Source organism: Arvicanthis niloticus, chromosome 4 (genome assembly GCF_011762505.2).
Source record: "Arvicanthis niloticus isolate mArvNil1 chromosome 4, mArvNil1.pat.X, whole genome shotgun sequence".
NCBI classification, from domain to species: domain Eukaryota; kingdom Metazoa; phylum Chordata; class Mammalia; order Rodentia; family Muridae; genus Arvicanthis; species Arvicanthis niloticus.
In genome coordinates this window covers 63451519-63471655 of record NC_047661.1, presented here as the reverse complement: position 1 = coordinate 63471655, position 20137 = coordinate 63451519, and the positions used below count along the sequence as shown (strand labels likewise).

The 20137-nt window shown below is 45.9% G+C and overlaps 1 protein-coding gene across 4 annotated transcripts in view; it reads left to right on the top strand.

The window, feature by feature from the left end:
- Positions 1-19554, top strand: part of Tmem131l (transmembrane 131 like) — a 131225-nt gene extending 111671 nt beyond the window's left edge. For 2 of the 4 annotated variants that reach the window (XM_076932583.1, XM_034501243.2), the window contains exons 27-35: positions 4494-4618; positions 7330-7469; positions 8496-8687; positions 11411-11489; positions 12756-12838; positions 16269-16389; positions 17333-17421; positions 18491-18630; positions 19146-19554. In XM_076932583.1, the coding sequence (XP_076788698.1) occupies positions 4494-4618; positions 7330-7469; positions 8496-8687; positions 11411-11489; positions 12756-12838; positions 16269-16389; positions 17333-17421; positions 18491-18630; positions 19146-19418 (1242 nt within the window). In that variant the 3' untranslated portion in view covers positions 19419-19554. The remainder of the gene's footprint in view (positions 1-4493; positions 4619-7329; positions 7470-8495; positions 8688-11410; positions 11490-12755; positions 12839-16268; positions 16390-17332; positions 17422-18490; positions 18631-19145) is intronic. The other 2 variants (XM_076932584.1, XM_076932586.1) reach the window with 2 other exon arrangements.
- Positions 19555-20137: the final 583 nt, after the last annotated feature.

Here is a 20137-nt window from a genome sequence, read left to right as displayed (position 1 = left end):
TGACTATACATACCTACATGTATATGTATACACACATATATAGTATATATTTATATTTAGACTGACTTACCAGATGTGATCTATATAGTCCAACAAGGGCTGTTTCACAGTGCAAAGTCTGAGACTCCTGTAGTTGTTTAGTCCATGAGACTGAATGTCTCTGCAGTCCCAGTCTGGTGCTGGAGTCCCAGAGGATTCCTTGACAGCTGCTAGTTTTCAGTCTGTGTTGGAATTCTCAAGGAGTTGGATTTAATATTGGGTATAGCATCTGGATAGACAAACTCAGAAGCAAGATTGAGAGCAAGAACTTTCCCCACATCCTTGTATCTGGGCTGCCATTGTATGGCTCAGATTTAGGGGACTGTTCCTACCTAAAGTGATCCAATCAAGATAATCTCACAGGTGTCCCCAGCGTCTAGGGTTTCAGTTGATCCCAGATGTAGGTCAGGGTGACCGACAATCAAGATCAGCCATCACCCTATCTGTACAGCATGAGCAAAGGTGTGGCCTGAGTCTGAATGCTGTGTGATGCTGGGGTGCATGTGAGGCAGAGGAACAGAGATGCAGGAATATACACAGAAACAAAGTCACCACATTTAGGAACTGAGCACAGAGACAATGACTCCAAGGTTCCCTTGGCCTTGGGTGGCCCTGAGAGGCAGATGTGATGCTGCTGGCTCCCTCTGCCACACACATGTATCAGTCTTGCCTACTCCTTGGGCCAGACGAGCCTCGTGTATGTTGGCCCTTCATTATGGGGTTTTGTGTGTGTGTGTTTTAGTTTGGTGCTTTCTTCCATTCATCTCAACCATCAAATCATTGAGGGCTTCACCAGCCTCTGATCAATTCTGTGCTTGCATACACTCTGGGTCTATGCAGGTGCCCGTCTGGATGCAGGGTTGTAAGCTGCCAGACCAAAGGTTTGAGTCATTCAGAATGGACCTTGGGACCCAAGGATGGGCCCTTGATTGCAAGGTAGATATTCTGGTGCCATCATGTGGCTGACCTTGGTCATTTCCTTGGTGTTTCTGTGTCCTGGTTCTGTGGATTTGTTCCTTCAGGTCAGTGGAAGCTCTGCACTGCACTGTCCATCAGAGAGTCATTCAGAGAGCACCATCACTCAGTGATTACATTGTCTCAGTGAGCACACCTCCTCAGTGAACATGGTTTGCAGGTTCCTTTTTCTTGCTCATTCTTAGGGCCTAACGTCATAGCTTGGAAGATTCAATAAATCTGTTGTACACAGCCAATGTTCCTCTAGCTCTCTCTGTTGGCAAGGAGGGGTGAAGACCTGTCTTGGAAGCCGTAGACTAAATTTAAACCTTAGCTCTAGGTTTTTATTTTCTCTTCAGTGCTTTTTTTTTTTTTTTTTTTTTTTTTTTGAAAAGCGATTTATGATTACAGAAATATAAAAAAGAAGGGGGAAAAAGATGTACCGTGCATCTAAAATGCTATGTTTTGTAATGAGATTTTTTAGCTTTTTTAGTGTAAGATAAAGGAGTAACTATTATTATTGCATATATATGGAAGTTATAATCCTGATTTTTCTCATGTGGTTGAGTATTGAGTGGGAAACTGCTATTCCATCATGCTCTCGAAGGCTGCATTTCCTCTTCACTTCATAAATAACTCTGTGATGACTGACTGTAGTTCTGACTCACCTGTGATGGTTGCCAGCAGGACTTACTAGTTCAACTTCCTCAGTGCTGTCAGACTGCCTTCCAGGAGGCTGTCTCCAGTTGACTTTCTTCTGGGTAGCAGTTGAATGGGCTGGCCTCATTCTCCCTGAAGCATCATTTGTTTGAGCAATCTTCTGTTGTTGGGCTCAAGGCCCCTACATGCTAAGCTCATGCCCTACCACTGAGCTATATCCCTAGGCTGGTTAGCAAAATAGTGGGCATGTGATAGATAAACAATAGTGTTTGGTTTGGGGGTATTGTTCTTGTTTTGTGATGGGAATTGGATCCAGGACTACTACTGAGTAGAAACAGTTGTGTTACCTTTTTATTTTTTATTTAGGGAAAGATGAACATTTTCTTCCACTTTGTATAGGAATTTTTTAAAATCATCCATCCAAAATCCCACCATTGGAAACAAACTCTGTAAATTAAGTAGGCAGGCACTGTTCCAGTATCCTGCTGCCCAGCCATAACCTGGTATTCATGATTGTAAACATACTATTATAAACACACTTTCTTTTTTAAAAAAACAATTCAAGATACAAGCTTACCTACACTGATCTATCTAAGCACGTTGTTTTATTATGAAATATTCCGGATAAACTCATTTTTTTCATCTCTTTCTTCCTCAAAGTTGATATCCTTTGTCTACTTTGTATTGTATATTAGTGTCTCTCCCATTCCCCTCCGCACCCTCTCTCTTTGCTTTCATGAAAGCTTTGGGACTTTCTCCATCTCGACTTCCATTGATCCCCTCCTCTCCCAGGGATCTCATGGAGTAGTTCAGTAATAGAGATGGATGGAGAACGAGGAGCAAGGCTTAGGCTCACAGACACCTGTGCAGCTGTGTGGCCCTTTTCCAGCTTGTCTGGCTTCTCAGGAGACACTTGTCAGCAAAATGCAGTCAACCCTGACTTCTTCTTGCTCTTGGTTCCCTGCTGGATTCCTTGCCCTCTTTATGGCAGCTGCTTGCTCCTGACTCTTCTATTGCTTGGTTAACTCTCTCCTCCCAAATCAAAGGTCCCTCATGCACTGCGCCCTCTGTTCTCTGACTTTTCTGTTTGTACCCTAACCTTTCCCTTGGCAAGTAGTTCATGGACCCTGCTTCCCAGACATCTCACTTGACTCTGCCTGCATTCTCCTTTCCCATTCCAAACCCATAGACTGCCAGGCTTTAGATCCCCACAGCCCTCTGCTCAGCCATCCTAGAGATGTCCATCCTCTGGCTTGTACAGGCTGACAGTTCACCATGCTGATTTCAGCAAGGCAGACAAATGTTAGTGACCACTGACTAGCCTCCACTCTCTGACCCATTTCAAGACCAGCCCTTGTCCTGTGCTTGTTCTTGGACAGTACTTGGGTTGACAAGCCTTTGTTGGCTCTTACAGACAAGGTGGGCACAGTGAGAGACACAGACAAAACACCTCAAGCAGCAGTTAGTGAAAAAAACAGTGAGTGTGTGGGAGGCATTGTTCTGCCCAAGCAGTCTCTCCTATGTCTGTTTACCATCAGACTAAAACCCTGGAGAATGGACCTTTCTGTGTGGGACTTACAATATTTTAAACACATTTAGAGTTTTTTTTTTTTTTAAATCACTTATTTAATATTGGGAGGATTAAAAGAATATAAAAAGAAAGCAAAAGTTCATGGTCCCACTGCCTGTGTGACCAAAGCTCCCTGCCATTGCTAGAGCTCCTCTTCATGTTACAGATGCAGGAGGTTCTGATATCCTGGTCTTAGGACAAATAGGGAATTGAACACTTAGGTTTTTCTCTTTATCCTTCCAAGTCCCATTAGGCAAATGTCTGTCAGCTTGGCAAAGGTTCCTCCTCTGATTTCAGGGCCACCATTCTGAAAAGGATGGTGAAATGAGCTAATCTTTGCTTTGTTCACAAAAGAAGTCTTAACCAATAGAAAAGCTCTGGTCCAGGAATACGCCTCTGGTCTGGGAGTACACCTTTGTATTTGTGGGTCTCTTGAACCTATGACATCCTTGGAAGAGGCATGTTCTTCCAAGCTGCAGGAGTACTGTTAAGCCTGAGTTTCTGTGCCTGTGCTCCACTTTAGGGGAGGGGGGGGTTGGAAGGGAGAGAGAGAGAGAGAGAGAGAGAGAGAGAGAGAGAGAGAGAGAGAATGAACGAACCCTAGAAGATGGGGAAGATGCTTTAAAGGATCTTAAGGCAAGGGACCATCCCACTGGCACCAACTGAGCCTATGTATAGAACACACCTGATGAAGTTTGAAATATATGTATACATAGCACATGTACCTGTGACTGTCAGTATGTTACCCACTGGATTAAGTTCTTCATAACCACATTTGCACATGAAACATGTTCAGACTTTATTTACCCAAGAAGCTGTACCTAGTTTGGAACATTCTCTGGTGGTCTGGCTGTTCACACAAAGTTCATCTCAAATGTATTAGAACAGAGAATGCAGCTTGTGTCTTCCTGGGTTATTCTGATTTTGCTTGAGCAGTTGATTCAATGAGTTACAGACACCAGATGACCAAGTGGAGGCAGGAGGTTTACCATAGCCACCAGTATATCACAGGCAAATCTTTCCCCTCTCAGCCCCTTGGGGGTTTTGTAAGCAACAATTATTTTTTCTTCTCTGTCTGCCAAAGCTGAGCAAGCAGAGACACAGTGGAATGAGAACAAAGCAGAGACGGAGAAAGGCCGGTCTTGAGTCTGCAGAGCTGCGGCGTTCTGGATGCAGATAGAATTGGTTCTCAAAAGTTAATCAAAGACAGTCATGAGTTTCTCTTCAGATAGTCTCTTGAAACCCCAAATGTTTCCTTTTTCCTCTTCAGCAGGAAGATCCTTACAGGAAGAGGAAGCTTCAGGAAAAAAGAGAAGGAGGCACACAAACCCTCAATTGGAATAAAACTCGAACATGTAGAAAAAACAAGAAAAGGGCCTCTGCACAGGCTTCCAGGTATGCCATTTCTACAGCCCTTCTCAGTTCAATCCCAATCTTTCCTCTCTGTAGGTTAGGTGGGCAATACAGCACAGTGCAGTGTTGTATTCAGACTGAAAGGTATTTGCTGAATCAATAGAGTTTCTCATTGTAATTTTACTCCTTAAAAATACTGTAACATGACCTTTTAAGACTTATATATTTTTATCTGCCCCTTATAAAATGCTAAAAGCTGTGGGAAGTTTTTGAGAAAAGACCCGTCCCTTATAACATGGTACCTATGAAGCTGGGCACTATGCCTTAGAAACCCTGCTGCTTGGAGACACGTTCTTCTCAGACTTGCATTTCTGTATCTGGAAGAGTAAGGATCTAAACAGTGTCTGAAGAAGCTCTGTGTTGCTGGGATTCCAGAGGCATTCCCTAATCTAGTATACTGTAAGTTTCTCAGCTTGAAGATTTTTTTTTTAATCAGATGAGTGGTGGGTACATTCATTCTGTTCCACATCCAGCAAAGTGGCCTTTATGTTTTAGTATTTCATCTTTGATTCCCACACAGCGCACGTGTGTGTTGGAGCCTCTAACACACATGTTCTCCTTCCTTTCCTTATCTACAGTTAGGCTTTTCCAGTTCCCCAGTCCTCCTCTGTCTGCAGGATGCCCCCTGTAGTGCCCCAGTTTTCTATAGAAAATTCCATCCCAAGATCCTGACACCTGTCTTCAGCAGTCTCTATATAGCCAAGGCAGGAGCCCACTCTCCCTCATGCAGGCTTCTCTTTTGAAGCCTGGCATCCAGAGGCATCACCACCTTGTGAGCTTGGTTAGGTGCTCTAACATGCTATTTATAAGGTCCTCTAGCCCTTGTATGTTTGAGTGGGCATGAGGTTTCACTGTGCTATAATTAATCATTTTGAGGGCTCAGAGTGCCCAGCAAGGCTGCCACTGAGCTCAGCACTGGAGGAGGCTGCCTCTGAGCTCAGAGCCCATGGTTCAGCACTCTCCTAGCTCCTCCCAGGTCCTGCTCTATTCGGGGAAGACAGTCAGATCTCAGTCCCAGAGCAGCTTTCGGGCTCTGCTCTATACCTAATTCACACAAAGCAGTCAGCACAGTGGAAATGAACATGTTGCATACCACATTATATATGGTTATTTACTTGAGAGTTGGAGTGCACTATTCTGTATAAAGGAAACATCGGGCCTTTTGTAGTCTTCTATATGTATTTTCATAAATTTTACTTATCACTTTAATGTACTATATTTCTCAAGTAGGAACATATAGAAACATTAGAGTACAACTTTACCAAGTAATCTTAGGGCACTTCTTTAAGAAGTTCTTAAAACTTCTGAGATCCAAGCAAATCAAATTGTTTAAAAGTAACTAGCAAGTAGTCTGTGTTTGCTCATCATTTAGAACATGGGAGACATAGTCAGACGCTGCTGGACTGTATCTCTGGGTACCTGTTCTGTCCACATCTTTCTGCCTTGTTCAGAAGCAAATGACATCCTACTCTGCATCTCCCATGTCTGGGCTGCTCTCTTGTCATCCCACACTCCTCACACGGGCACTGCCATGACCTGTACAGAGAATTGTTTCATTACTCACAGGGTGCTTCTATATGTTTTCTTTAATTAAAAAAATGTGGGGGTGCGTGCACACATGTGGGTATGTGGTGGGAGTACATGTTAATGTGGGTGTGTGCACACAGGTGTGTATTGGTGGGAGTACATGTTAATGTGGGTGTGTGCACACAGGTGTGTATTGGTGGGAGTACATGTTAATGTGGGTGTGTGTACACAGGTGTGTATTGGTGGGAGTACATGTTAATGTGGTGTGTGTGCACACATGTAGAGTTCAGAGGCTGATGTTGGGTGTCTTTTTCAATCACTTCTTACATTTTGAGACAGTTTCTCACTGAACATGGATAGCTCATCTGCCTGGCCAGTGAGCTCTAGGAATCCTCCTGTCTCTGCTGCTTTAGTTCTGGGTTTAAAGGCTGCTGTGTCTAGTGTTCTACATGTGTGTTAAAGATGAAATTCTGGTTTCCATGCTTACATGTTGAGCACTTTATCAAGTGAGCAATCGTCCCAGCCTGTGCATTTGTGTATTTCTACTTAGAAAATGGTATTGTAATTATATCCTTGAGGAGTTCATGGCCCCATAGCAGAGGTGTGGTTTAACTTAAGAGCTTTTGGGGGAAGAGCCTTATTCTTTGTACTGACTGCACTTTGACCACAGTGTGCCGAGTAGGGTCAGATCAGTAATTACTAAGTAAATGTTTGCAAATGAGGAAGAATATATTTAAATGAACACTCAGACCTTCACGAGACACAAAGCAGCAGGCTCACCTACTAAAAATCCAGGAAAGCAGTCCAAGGAGCCCTGGCTCTGCTCCTGAACTGCCAGACAACTCTGAACAACACTGTAGAATCTGTACTTCTCACTGTAAAATATGAAAATAGATTAAATATCCCTAAATTTATTCTAATTCAAAATAGTAACCTTTTGGGGGATGCAGGGGTGCAAAAAAATTGAACCTGCGACTTGTGTATGCTAAACATAGTTCTACCTCTGACCCACTCTTCTGTCTCCCACATCTTTTAGGGGTCTTTCTTGCCCATCCTCCTCCTACAGGACTGAGAGAGGATGCCTCAGATAGTGATTTTTTTTTACCTTACCCGACTCAAGCAGAAAGTGTCTGTGTAATGAGATAGAGATGTGGTCTTTTTCACAGCTCTCCCAGGCCTTCTGAGCAGAGCGAACAGAGGCTTGTCTGCAGGGACGTCAGAAGCTGGTGTGCACAGGACAGCGCTGGGGAGACATGTAAAGCTGGCACAGAAATTGTGGGCGGCTCCCCTGTACGGAGAGAGGAGGGTATGTAACACAGAGCTACCAGTGGTGTCCTTGTCATCTGTCTTTTGAGCTTTTGAAGAGTGTCATTTACAGGCCACATAGCTGTTGGCAACTCCAACAGCAAGTTGCCAGGGTTCGATCAGAAAGCACATGCCCGTCTGAGCCTGAACATGGCTGCTATCCCTGAGGTCTGTCCATTCTCACCTGTCTTTGTGCATACTGTTGAAGGTACAGGACCGTATGCACAGGCCTTACGCAGGGCCCCTGGGGAGAGGGCAGATAGGGAAGGCAGGGAGTCCCACTTCTGAACTGCTGATTTCTGCATGGCTCTTTAGTTTCTGGATCACACTGCTGATACACCAGGGGTCTATTGGGCAGTGCCCCAGGAGTGGGAGCTGTGGGGACACCAATGCCAGAGCCAGTGTAGGAGGGAGGATGGTGCAGGAGGCCACGGAAGGTAGCAGTCTGAATATAATCTGTGATCCAGTCCATACCGACATACCCACATACTAGCTGTGCATACTGGACGCCAAAGCAACTGTCTCTATCCCTCTTCCTTGGTGATCCTCTTGAAAGATGGGTATTGCTCTTCAGTTTCAATTGGGCATCCATAGTCAGCAATATTTTGAAACCTGAAATAAACATTTTAATAAAGGGGAACATTATAAGTCTCTCATATATTCAGTAGAATAGACTCAATTTTCTTAATAGAAATTTTGTTATATCTAGAACCATTTGCGTGTAATTCAGTCTGTTTTGCAGTTTGAGGCTCAAATCCCATGCTAGGCAAGTGCTCCCCTGCTGACCTCCACAGAGCCCTGGAGCCTTTCTTAGAGGAAAGTTCTACCTGGTCCTGTTGTCTGTCCGAAGGCAAACTAGACTTATCTTGTTTCCTGCTGTTCCCTCAAGTCCTGTGGTCATTTTTCTCTAGCTGAGCAGAGGTGGCAACTATGAGCATACCCTGCCCTTCTTACCCCTTGTTCATTTGTTCCACGGCACTAGTGGGAATGGCCCTGGTGCAGCACAGCCCTTCTTCTGCCTCTCCAGACAGTTACTGCCAGAAGTCTGAGAAGAAGTGTGCAGACAAGTTTTGCTCGGACTCTAGCTCTGACTGTGGCAGCTCCTCTGGTAGTGTGCGGGCCAGCCGGGCCAGCCGGGGCAGCCGGGGCAGCTGGAGCAGTAGCAGCTCTGACTGTGACAGGAGGCCAGTGGTGGACGTACAGCAATTCCTGCCACCTGGTGAGTCAGAGGCTCCCATCCTGCCTGCAGCCAGTGCAGGGGCGGAGCAGCTGCTCTGTGACCTTGGCTTGCCTTGCCTCAGGCTGTCTGCTTAGCTCTCCTCCTTTCTTCCGATCTCCATTGTTACTGGTACTGTTGCATTTCTGTCTTTGAAATACTTCAAAGACCTGAACAATTATATATCTTTTTTTAATTGTACTAAACTATTTCACAGAACCATTTTAAATATATAGAGTGGTGGCATAAAGCACATTGATTTATTCTGTACAGCCATTGCCACCAGAACTTTCCATCCTTCTAAACTGAGACTCTGTGCCCATTAAGTGGTAACTCCTGTTCCTCTCCAAGCCCCTGCTTGCTTGCTTCTGCTCTCTGGATATCTCAAATAATTAAGTCATGAATGATTGTAGACATGCATGATTGTCAAATGAGGAGAATATGGTTGTTGTATAGAGATCATGGATGATTATGACCCATGTATGATTGTCTTTGTATGGAACAAAAATGATTTTGTATTATGCTATTGGTCATGTATGTGAGTCAGATATGATTATTTTTTGCTGAAAGATTGATTTCATCCAGTGACATCCTCAGGACTCATCTATACTGTAGAACATGTCAGCTCCTTCCTCATCAAGGGTTAAGACATTCCATTATGCATATATAATATGTTTGCTTATTGCAGATCATCAGTGACAGTTGGTCACTTCTATTTTTGGGCTATTGTGAATAAGAATAGTGCTTATTGGCATGTATCCTCTCTTATTTTTGAGAATTTAGTGACAAGAGATAAGTTGTGATTGTATTCCTGTCTCCTAGAATTAATATCTTTTTTCCCCATGATTACTGTTTTACAGTTTTTGTTGTTATAATAGTCTTACATTTATTTGTTATTGGGTATATGCGTGCGCACACTCTTATGTGTGTGTGTTTTGAGTGTATGCATATGCCCCACACATACATGTACCATGTTGCACATGTGGATGTAAGAGCACAACTTGTGGAAGTTGATTCTCTTCTTATACCTTGTGGGTCCCAAGGATTAAACTGAGACCATCAGGTATGACAGCAAGTGTCTTCATATACAGGCACGTGCACACACACGCGCGCGCACACACACACACACACACACACACACACAGACTTTTTAAAGGGAAGAAAGCCTTTAATCATCTACCCACTTTTCCTAACAGACTCACTATCGTGATTTTTTTGTGTACTTTTAGTATAGTTTTTTGTTTTATGCTCATAATTTCATCAGAAATGTGGGGAATTGTTTGTTCTTAGGTTGTATAAATGCAACAGTAGCTCCAAATAGCATTCTGTTTTTTTGCTTTTATTATTATTATTTTTAATAGTCCTGTGTGAGCAGCTCATTTTGTCAAGTTGTTTTCAACGCAGTAAAGAGGACATGCAGAGACTTAGTAAAGCTCATTCCATGATTCCCTGCGTATGTAAAAATATTCGCCTTAGACCCTGAGAAAACTGCATGCATGTATCTGTTCCCAATCTGAATATGCATGAGGGCTCAAAGCAATACTTGCCATGCCCCATACTGTGTGGTATGCTGGGTGGTAGTTCATGCTTGAGCCCAATATTTCCCAGAAGCCTGGGGCAATTGCCACCTGTCTCCTGCCCTCCCCATTATGGATGCCAATAACAGAAGCTGGTAAACAGATGTAGTGACCTAGCCCTGGACAGGAACCCAACACTAGGACTCAGGTAGGCTGTTAGTGGAGATTACAACTTGCAGATCATAATGTAAGACCCTGACTCAAAACCTATAACAAAAAACAGGGATGTGCAATAGTTCAACAGCTTAGCACATGCAAAATTTGGGCTTCAAATCTATATTCAAATGTCAAAAGGGAAAAGATGGATGTGAGACAACAGTCCTGGGCAAGGCTCAGCCATGACTCCAGCCCAGGTCCACTCACCCCTTCAGTGTTTCCCTGATGCTCCTAAGGTTTCAGTGTCACAGATGTGTGTTGTGTGTCTGTTTGGTAGTGTGCTTCATGTATAAAAGGGAAAGATTTTCTCAGCCTCCATGAACAGATTGGCTCCTTCCTTGGAGAAAGTTTCAGCCTTGTGGAAACACAGAATAGATAAGGGCCAGGCTTTTGGCATTTCGTTGGATGAGGAGGATTTCGTGGCTAAAGGCAGCCTAGTTTTCACTCACTAGTTTTGTACTCTGTTCACCAAAGGACCAGAGTTTGCCAGGCAGCACACACATGGGGCTTGAGTTGAAAACCTCAAAGGGCAGTTCTGTGGGGGAAGAAAGGATGACATTTGAAGAGTGGTAGTGCAGTCTTCACATTGTGTCTGAAGGTTAGAGGATGGCAGGAAAAACATCTCTGAGCTTGAAGACCCAGCACCCACATAGAAGCTGGTGTGGTGATATCCCGGAGGGTAGAGCAATGGCAGATCATTGGAACTCATGGATTTAGTTCTGTGTTTAAGGGCAGGCCTTGTCTCAAATCCAAGATAGAAAATAACAGAAGATGACATCCAACACTGACCTATGCCATCTACATGCATGTGAACACACACCTGTACACATACATGCAAAATCCACAATTAAAAGAATGAGTGAATGTGTGTCAGTTTAAAATGAAACATAAGTCCCTTGTTAGGGGCTGATATGAACCCCGTCTGCATCTGAACACAGAATGTACACAGTTGAATTGAGACAACGTTCTGATAATACCTTGTTTTTAATGCAGGAGATGGCGTTTCCCCACAGGACTTTCCTTCAGAAGCTTCCGTCCCCTTGAGCCTCCCACAGCACGTCTGCAGCTCTACGTGAGTATTGTGGGTCCTCACTCCTCGATGCTCAGTACCACATTCTGCTTTTCAGTCAGTGGGGTGCTTCTCAGTGCTTTGCTATATAGGCTGGAATAGAAAAGCCTTTTAAAGACAGAGAAGCCAGATTTGATTATATTAGTAACTCAAATGAGTGACCATGATAAGGGCTCATTTGGGGATTCTCTGGTTTCATTGTCTTCCCAATGATGTGGCCACACTGGGAACCATCTCCCCTGAGTAGGACTTGAATTCAGTCTGAGCATCGATAGTTCAGTGCCTACAAGGGCCTGTTAGACATGTTTACAGTCTCTTTGTACGATGCTTCCTTCAGCATTGGATGAAGGAGAGAGATGCAGAGATACAGTTGCCCCTCGGTTTCTGTACACAGTAGGTTCTAGAACCTACACACGCTCCCAGCTCTACAGATCCCTCATATAACATGAATAGTGACATGTGCATGTGATCCTGGCACTCAGAAGACTAAGGGCAGGAGGATTGTAATGAATTTGAGCAGCCTGGGCTTTGTACTACTAAGGACTAGACTGATTAGCCAGTATTATGTGGCAAAACCCTGTCTGAAAATAGGAACAAAATGACAATATTTTCATAGGACTATTTTTTCCAGTCCTCCCATATATATCAAATCATTTCCAGAGACTGATGGTGCTGATGCAATACAAATGCCTTGTGATATAAGTGGCAAAATACATTTTTAGGGTATCATGACGAGAAAAACATATGGATTTTCAATACCTACTTAGCCTTTGTAGCCCGATTCCACAGTAGATGGTAGCTGCTGTGCAGTACTTCCTCCAGATGTTTTCAGGTTATCCATGTGGAACCTGTGATGACTGAGGGTCAGCTATACCTTCATAATGAGAGCAATGCAGCATCAGCATGCAGGAAGACACTTTGGTGTGACACCAGGTCCCCAGGATGCCTTGTGAGAGGACAGGTATATGAGTGTGTGAAGAAGATTTGGCTAACACACAGGAAAGTTCCCTGTGAACTGTCAGAGGTAGAAAGCCACTGAGCAGTGAAGACGGCTGCTGTCTATACAGGTATATTGGAAGCTGTAGCTGAGCCCACAGTAGTCCAGTTGGTTTGTTCAGGCAAGACGTCATAGTGTCCCTCAGCTCTTGCCTGGCTCTGTGTATCTATGTTTCTGAAGGGACTATGGTGAGACTCAAATGAGATTTGGTGGTGCAGTTTTTGGATTTGCTGCGTGGAAGTCATGGTTTCCTGTCTACCCTTTGCCTGCAGAGATGTGAGTGGCCTGTCTGAGTTCACAGAGTCCTCCTGTCCTGGTCTTCCTGCTGCACCTGCAGATGCTGGAGAAGAGAAAGGTGAGGCTCACTACAGCAGGCATCAGCCAAGCTCTGTGCTGGGAGATGGAGAAGGCATCTCAGGTGGGGGCCTCCCCAGCCTTGTTTGCAGGCATTAGGGTATCTGCTCTGTGGATAGACATCAGCTGTCCTAGCCAAGCACTCTCCTAACCAGCACCCTCAGTAGCCATAACACAAACAGCCAGAGATATTCCAGAGCGCTCAGCAGAGCCTCCCACTGCACCGAGCTCACTTATTCAGTCAGAGAGAACAGAAAAAAAGAAGCACAGCTGAGGTGGGGAGCAGCCATGACAGTGGGCATCCTGTCCCCAGCCCACCATGTGGGAACCCATTAACTGGGCATCAGCAGTCTAGGTGGACAGGCAGGCTCCTGAACCAGGCCTGCGGCAGGCAGAGCACTAGCTCCCACACATCTGCAGGTGGGAAAGCCAGTGGAAACTGAAATGGCCAGAAGAAACCCTGCCTTCGCTGGGGCCTCCAGTGAGGAGTCACCCTCTCCTCACCATCAGTTCCCAACTTTAACATTCTCTGTCTCTTCATCGTCTATCTGCCTTTTCTCTGGCATCCAGTCTTATTCTGAGGCTCTTCCAAATCAGGGTCAGGAGTCATGGCATGACCTGCCTGAATTTTTCTCTTTGTAGCAGCATTAGTTTTGACATACATACTTGTTTCTGTGCATAGATATTGATGACACACAGAGTGCTGCTCAGAGGGAGGAGGAGAGTTCCAAGTCAGCTTGAGCTACACAGCAAGGCAAAAGCTTGTACCCATTGAGATGAAGGAGGAAAGAGTAAGGCTCTGGGCCATCTTGCAAATGTTCTGAACTTGTCAGATCAGTAATAGAAACAGATTGTTGGTGAGTTGGACCAGCTGTTAATCCATACAACACAAATGTTTCCAATGAAAGAAAATGCAACATTCAGTCATTTCTACTTTGCCCAGCCAAGGTTTAGATGGAGGTTTGGCTGGTTTATTGTCATTTTTGTGAGTTCCTAGAGAGTAGGATTTGGTTAATCTTACCCTCTATTAAGAAACAACGACCGCCACATACCCAGGGCTAGCAGAGCTCAGCAGAAGAGCACCCACTTGGTAAGCACAGGGCTCTGGGTCCCATCCCCACCACCAAAAGCTGGACCTCCCTCAGTGTCTGCTGCTCTGCTCTTGTTCTGTCTGCTAGAGTTTCTGTGAAACCCGGTGTCCCAGTCTGAGTTTATGTGTGTGTTTCAGATGCCATTACCTGCTACCCACTAAGACTCTACAACTACTGGTTTTTTTTTTTTTAAAATCACTTCTTATACTCGTTGGCTGAGTCCTAATGAAGTTCAGACCTTCAGAAGTTCCCCTCACCCACACTGGCCTACCATGGAAGGCCATCTACTCCTCTCCTGTTGCCACTTTCTGTCCTGGGAGTCTCGTCCATCTTTAAGTCCCCAGCAGTAGCCACACACTGCCTTAGGATGCTCTTCTCTGCCCACTGTTGGGTTTCGTGGCTCCTGTCCTGGAGGCCTCCTTCGGGAATCTGTGTTGGTGATGGCAGCTCCCTCTGTCCTCCCTCAACGCCTGCTTCCTCACTCTCTCACCTCTGTTCCCCTGAAGCAGGAGTCAGGTCCCTGGCATGGCTGTGTTGCCCCATCCTTAGTCCCAAGTTTGTCTTCAGTCTCTACAGACCAGTTTCAGTTGTGGGTTCCTCATCCAGTTCCTCATCACCCCCAGAGTAACCCTGATTCTTCAGGGCCCGAGCCTTGGTGCCTGCTCATCTTTTCTGTGGTTCGCTTCTCTGCCAGTCTTCTCCACAACTTCAAGTCTCAACTTGAATTTCCACGCCTCTCAGATTTGTGCCTATAGCTTGGGCCTCTCTCCTGAACTGTAAACCCGTCTTACAGCCAACTTGTGGTTGAACACCGTTGCTTCAGATTCCAGCAGCTATTGTACACCAGGTGCTCAGTTGTCATTCCGTCTTTCCTACTGCCTTGGCCCCAGACCTCATCATCCTGGAGCTTTTTTTCTTGTGTCTCATACGTGACCCACTGTCTTATTCTGGTCACTCTCCTCTTCTAAATCTGTAGAGTCTGGCAACTTGTTCCCCACCTCCTCCCTGACTGCCTGACCCCACCTCCTCCCTGACTGCCTGACCCCACCTCCTCCCTGACTGCCTGCTCCCCACCTCCTCTCTGACTGCCTGCTCCTCACCTCTTCTCTGACTGCCTGCTCCCCACCTCCTCTCTGCCTGCCTGCCCCCACCTCCTCCCTGACTGCCTGCTTCTGGAAGTCCTTAGTGAACACTTGCTTTCTCAGTCACTTCCTGACACGTGCTTCTGCCTCCCCACTTTTATCATGTGCCATTATGTGTTACGCATAAATTGGGATCACATGACTGTCAGGGCTGGGAGACCTCTGAGATTTTCTTCTTTCTTAGAAGTTAATGTGTTGTCTGAAAACAAGAGACTGGCTCAAACAACTCAGAACATGGAGAGGCATGAGCTTTGTTCTGTCAGTTCTCCATCGCACCAGGGAATAGCACAGACCCAGATGGACTCCTGGTTTTAGGGAACTCAAGATTTGTTGAGTGGGAAGCATTGTTCTCCAGAGCTTGCTGTGTGTTAGTGGTGCAGCCACAAGCGGACATTGAATCTGCCCTGTGTGGTATGGCCAAGCCCACAGTCTGGAAGACAGTGGTGGACCCATACCAGAAATGTAGTACTTCCTTCAGCTTTTTGTAAAAGCTAAGCATGTTATGTACAGTATAGAGACAGCCTGGCAGCAAAGGCACAGCCCTCCTAGACTGGCAGCTGTGTGACAGAATGAGACACAGGCTTCCCTAGAGGGATAGTTGCCATTTTGTCTCAGACATAGTGCTATGTCAGCTATACCAATGCCAAGTGTCCTGAGCAGCCCCAGAAAGACACCTGAACAAGATGAATGAAGATGTGGCAAGAGGGGAACCCATGTCTCTGTCCAGCAACAGATGTGCCTGCCTGCTGCTCTGCTGTAGGCCCTGTGCTCCAAGACTTTGACTTAGCAAATGTCTGTGGAAAGATAGTCTAGCAGGCCCCCAGTACATCTGCTGGCTAAATGTGCAAAATGGGCATAGCCGTGGGGACTTAACCCAGCACTCCCGCAGCTCAGCAGCCAGGGTCTTCCCACCAAAGCACAGTGCAAACCAGCCAGCCTCTAGTCCCTCCCTCCCCCCTTCACCATTTACTCCCTGGCTTTTCTGTGTAGAGACCCCGTCACACCTACTTTGGGGCCTTTGTAGACTGTTCCCAGCCTAGCAGGAGCTTCCAGACATGTATGACTCATTCCGGGTCCTCAGTTACATCTTCAACAGAATGTTCCCACGGAGAGGCCTGAACCAGTGAGCTTAGGATTGCCACGTGGATGCTGCCATGCTGTGTTCTGCTCACTTAAACATACCCCCTTGACCCCTCAGGTCTGTATCCACCTGGAGGCCTATGGCCTTCCCAGCCTGTGTGTCTGAGCAGCGGCTTCAACGGCCCAGTGGAGAACGGTGCCCCAGGGGTGTCACAGGAGCCCACTTCCATCCCTGACAGGTAGGCCCCACTGCTTGATACAGCTCTGCTTGGCCTAAGGCCCTGCAGCTGGAACTGGAGCTCAGGTTATCCTCACGGATACTAGGACTATGCCTAGGAGCTGTGTGATTTCTGCCTTCTGAAGTTACACTGTGCTGTCAGATAGACCAGCCACTGGGACAAACGTGAAGTCAGAGCAGTTCAGCTGGCAGCCCCATTGGACATTTCTTTGTATGTTGGAAGCGTGATTGCATACATGGAGCAAACCTAAAGTGCTCCTATTTATTGCCTTCTCCCCAGCAGATCTTCATTTGCCCATGGCTCATTCTTGAACACACTTACAAGCTAAAACTGACCAGAAACCTGATATCAAAAAATTGTTACACAACAGCAGCTGCTTCAGTATGCCATGCAGTGTTATGTTACTCAGTCAGGGGACCTGGCAGATGTTGATGTCTGTTGTCACAGGATCCACTTGAAGGCTTTTGGTTAGCTCATTGTAACAGTGTTCCTGCCTTGTCCCATAATGCATATCCAGTCTGTAGTGACTGCAGTATACAGTGGTCACTTTTTCGAGCTGAATGCTGCATGTGTTCTGAGGGACAGCTGGCCATTTGATTAGCAGACCAGCATGGCAAAGCTCTTCAGGTATATACTGAGGCACTGAGGGACCCCTTGTCTTTCCGTGGTGCTAATACAGCTGCAGCCAGATTCTGTGTCTAGCTAACAAATTCAGTTTGGAAGGCACCTTGCCTTTGACCCAGCCAACTGTCCTGCCAGTAGAATGTCCGTGGCAAGAAGCTGAGCCTCTGGCTCTGACTTGACAGAACATACTGTTTATGCCCCTACCCTGGAGATTTGCGGATGAGGATGCAGAGCAGTAGAACCATTCCCTGTCTTTACTCATCTCTTGGTGTGCTATACTTGACGCTAGCCCTTGATTTTTGTTTGTTTTTTGTGGCAGTTTCATTGATTGGAGTGCATCCTGTGAAGGCCAGTTTTCCAGTGTGTACTGCCCTCTGGAACTGAACGACTATAATGCCTTTCCAGAAGGTAAAGCACTTGGCAATGCCAGCAGCACTCTTTCATTCTCAGAAGTCAAAGCAAGCTGTGTGTGTGTGTGTGTGTGCACTTAACTAACAGGGAGCAGACTTGATGATCCTTCAGGAGGCTACCTGGATCCACTTGTGCACATGGAAAGAGGCAATTTTGAATGACCCTGCTGGCAGCCCTTGCTCTGGTGTCTGGGGGCATCTGTGTATAACCTTATCCCACTGAATCCTGTAAATTAGGTAGAACTGAGTCATTTGTGTCTCTGTAGCCTTAACAGGGCAGCTTCTCTATTGGGCAACGGGGACACTAACTTATCAGCAGGTGAATATCCTATGGGATATACTCATTCTTCAGCATGTCCTGACTCTACCCATGGGTCTGGGGAACCCTGAAGGAGGGAAACAAGCCTGGAGCAGGAATAGTGGGTACGTACAGTGCTCTGTCAAAACCCATGTGTCTAATAAGTAACTTAAGAGTTATGAAATTCCCTGATCATCTTGAAACTGCATCTCTTGCTGGCATTGCCCTTCCCAGTCATGTGTCCAGTGTTCTTGATTCAGACACGGCATTACAGCTAGCTAACCACAAGAGGGAGCTATAACAACTGTCTCCCAAGGAGTAAGGTTTTGTCTATCTTGATAGTGATATCTAGAAGTACTTGGTTTACAAGTACTTTCGAGCCATGTGGTCCATGTGCAGGTTGATGAGGTTAGAGGAACTGGTGATTAACAAAATGGAAAGCAACATAGCTGGGAGATGTAGCCAAGAATGCCTGAGATTCAAGGGTTTCATCCTCACCCAGCACTGAATGTGTTGTGGGGATTGAAGGTAGGTACCAATTTTGCACTGTCCACTTCTTTAGAAATGCTCTGAATAAACTGTGTGCGTTAGAAATATCCCCATGTAATGAATGACATGTCTACATGAACGAGCAGACACATCAGCCCTGCTAGGTGGTCTGTTTAATATACAGACTGGGCTCAGTGTTAGGGTTGCCTTTGTCCTAGAGTAAGAATTCAGCACTTCATGAACACGTTTTTTTTTTTTTTTTTCCTCCCATTCCTTACAGAAAACATGAATTATACCAATGGCTTCCCCTGCTCCTCAAAAGTTCAGACGGACTTCATTGGCCACGGCACCCCATCTACCTGGAACACTCCGGCCAGCATGCCTGCTGCCTGGGGCCATGCCAGTCTTGTCAACTCTCCAGTGAGTGTCCCTCCTGCTCCCTCCACAGCTTCCTATTCCTGTGCTCTGCTCCCTTCAGCACAGAGGGCAGGGCAGGCAGAGCTGGCGGGATTTTAGACACAAGAGTAGTGGCCACATTCTGAAGGCTGTAATGTGGAGACAGGAACAGGAAGTCTGTGTCACACCGTGGCCTCCATGGCCTTCAGTGGGGTTGTAGGTGAAATGGAAGCTCTGTGGCTCTGTCTGTAATAACCATACTGTCTCTCCTTGTGCCCACACCACACATGTTCTCACATGCAACATTTGACTGAACCCTTTAGATCAAAGGTAGACTTAACAGATCAGATGACAACGTCATAACCTCCTCAAACAACCCAGAATGTTTGGGATGGTTTAACAGCTCTCAGGCAACCAGGTAGACATGAAGTCTTGGCTGTGTGCCCTGGGGTATCTGTTGAGTCTCAGTACTGGGTCTGGAAAGCCCCTGCTTGGTTTTTAACCTTTGGCTCTCTTTCCCATCTTTATTTCCACTTCAGTCCTACCTCACGAGTACCCGAAGTTTGTCTCCCATGTCTGGACTTTTTGGTTCCATCTGGGCCCCACAAAGTGACGTGTATGAAAATTGCTGCCCCATCAGTCCTGCCACAGAGCATTCGACCCACATGGAAAACCAGGTCATGTGCAAGGAGTACTACCTGGGCTTTAACCCGTTTCGTGCCTACATGAACCTGGACATATGGACTAGCACAGCAAATCGCAATGCAAACTTCCCCCTGTCCAGAGACTCCAGCTACTGCGGGAACGTGTGAGGGACTAAGTTTTGAGCAATGTGAATAAAGGGCCTTGTGTTTTGATTCCTAGTGTAAACTGGTTGTTGCAATAGAGTACAACATTGGTGGATATTTTGGCACTTTTATATAAAAATAAATGTTTTGTTTGTTTGTTTGCTTGTTTGTTTTTTTAAATCTTGGTGTTTGTTTTTTGAGCCCTTTGTAAATGAGTTTTACCTACTTGGCATCCCTGGATCATAACTTCCACCATACAGGAAGGGGAGGCTGTGGCTTCTGTCCAAGCATCCCAATACTGCAGAGAGTGTGATTTAGTCCATCAATACCTCTGGCAGTCTGTGATTTTGAAGAGGACTTCATGGGCAGTCCCTGCAGCCAGTAAGACAAAGGCTGACAAGGAAAACCTACCTAGCAGGATGTCACTTCTTGATGGGGGCTGTCCAGGAAAGGGCAAGCTTTCTGGTCACGGTGCTGCTTTCTCTTATCCTCATGGTAACAGTTGTCCTAGCCGCTCTGCTAGGCAGTCAGGGTTGGACATCTGGGAAGTGGGGCACTTCCTTCCTCAGCACTAGTACCTCAGGGAGTTGGGTGCTCTGAAGTGGCAATATCTGTTGCTGAGTATAAACCTTGAGAACATTTTCAACTTTGAATAAAAGTTTCTTATTTTTATATCCACTTTGTCTGTCTTGGAGATTGAGGGTGAGGTGCTTAAGTTGTTAGTTGGTTTACTCCTTTTACTG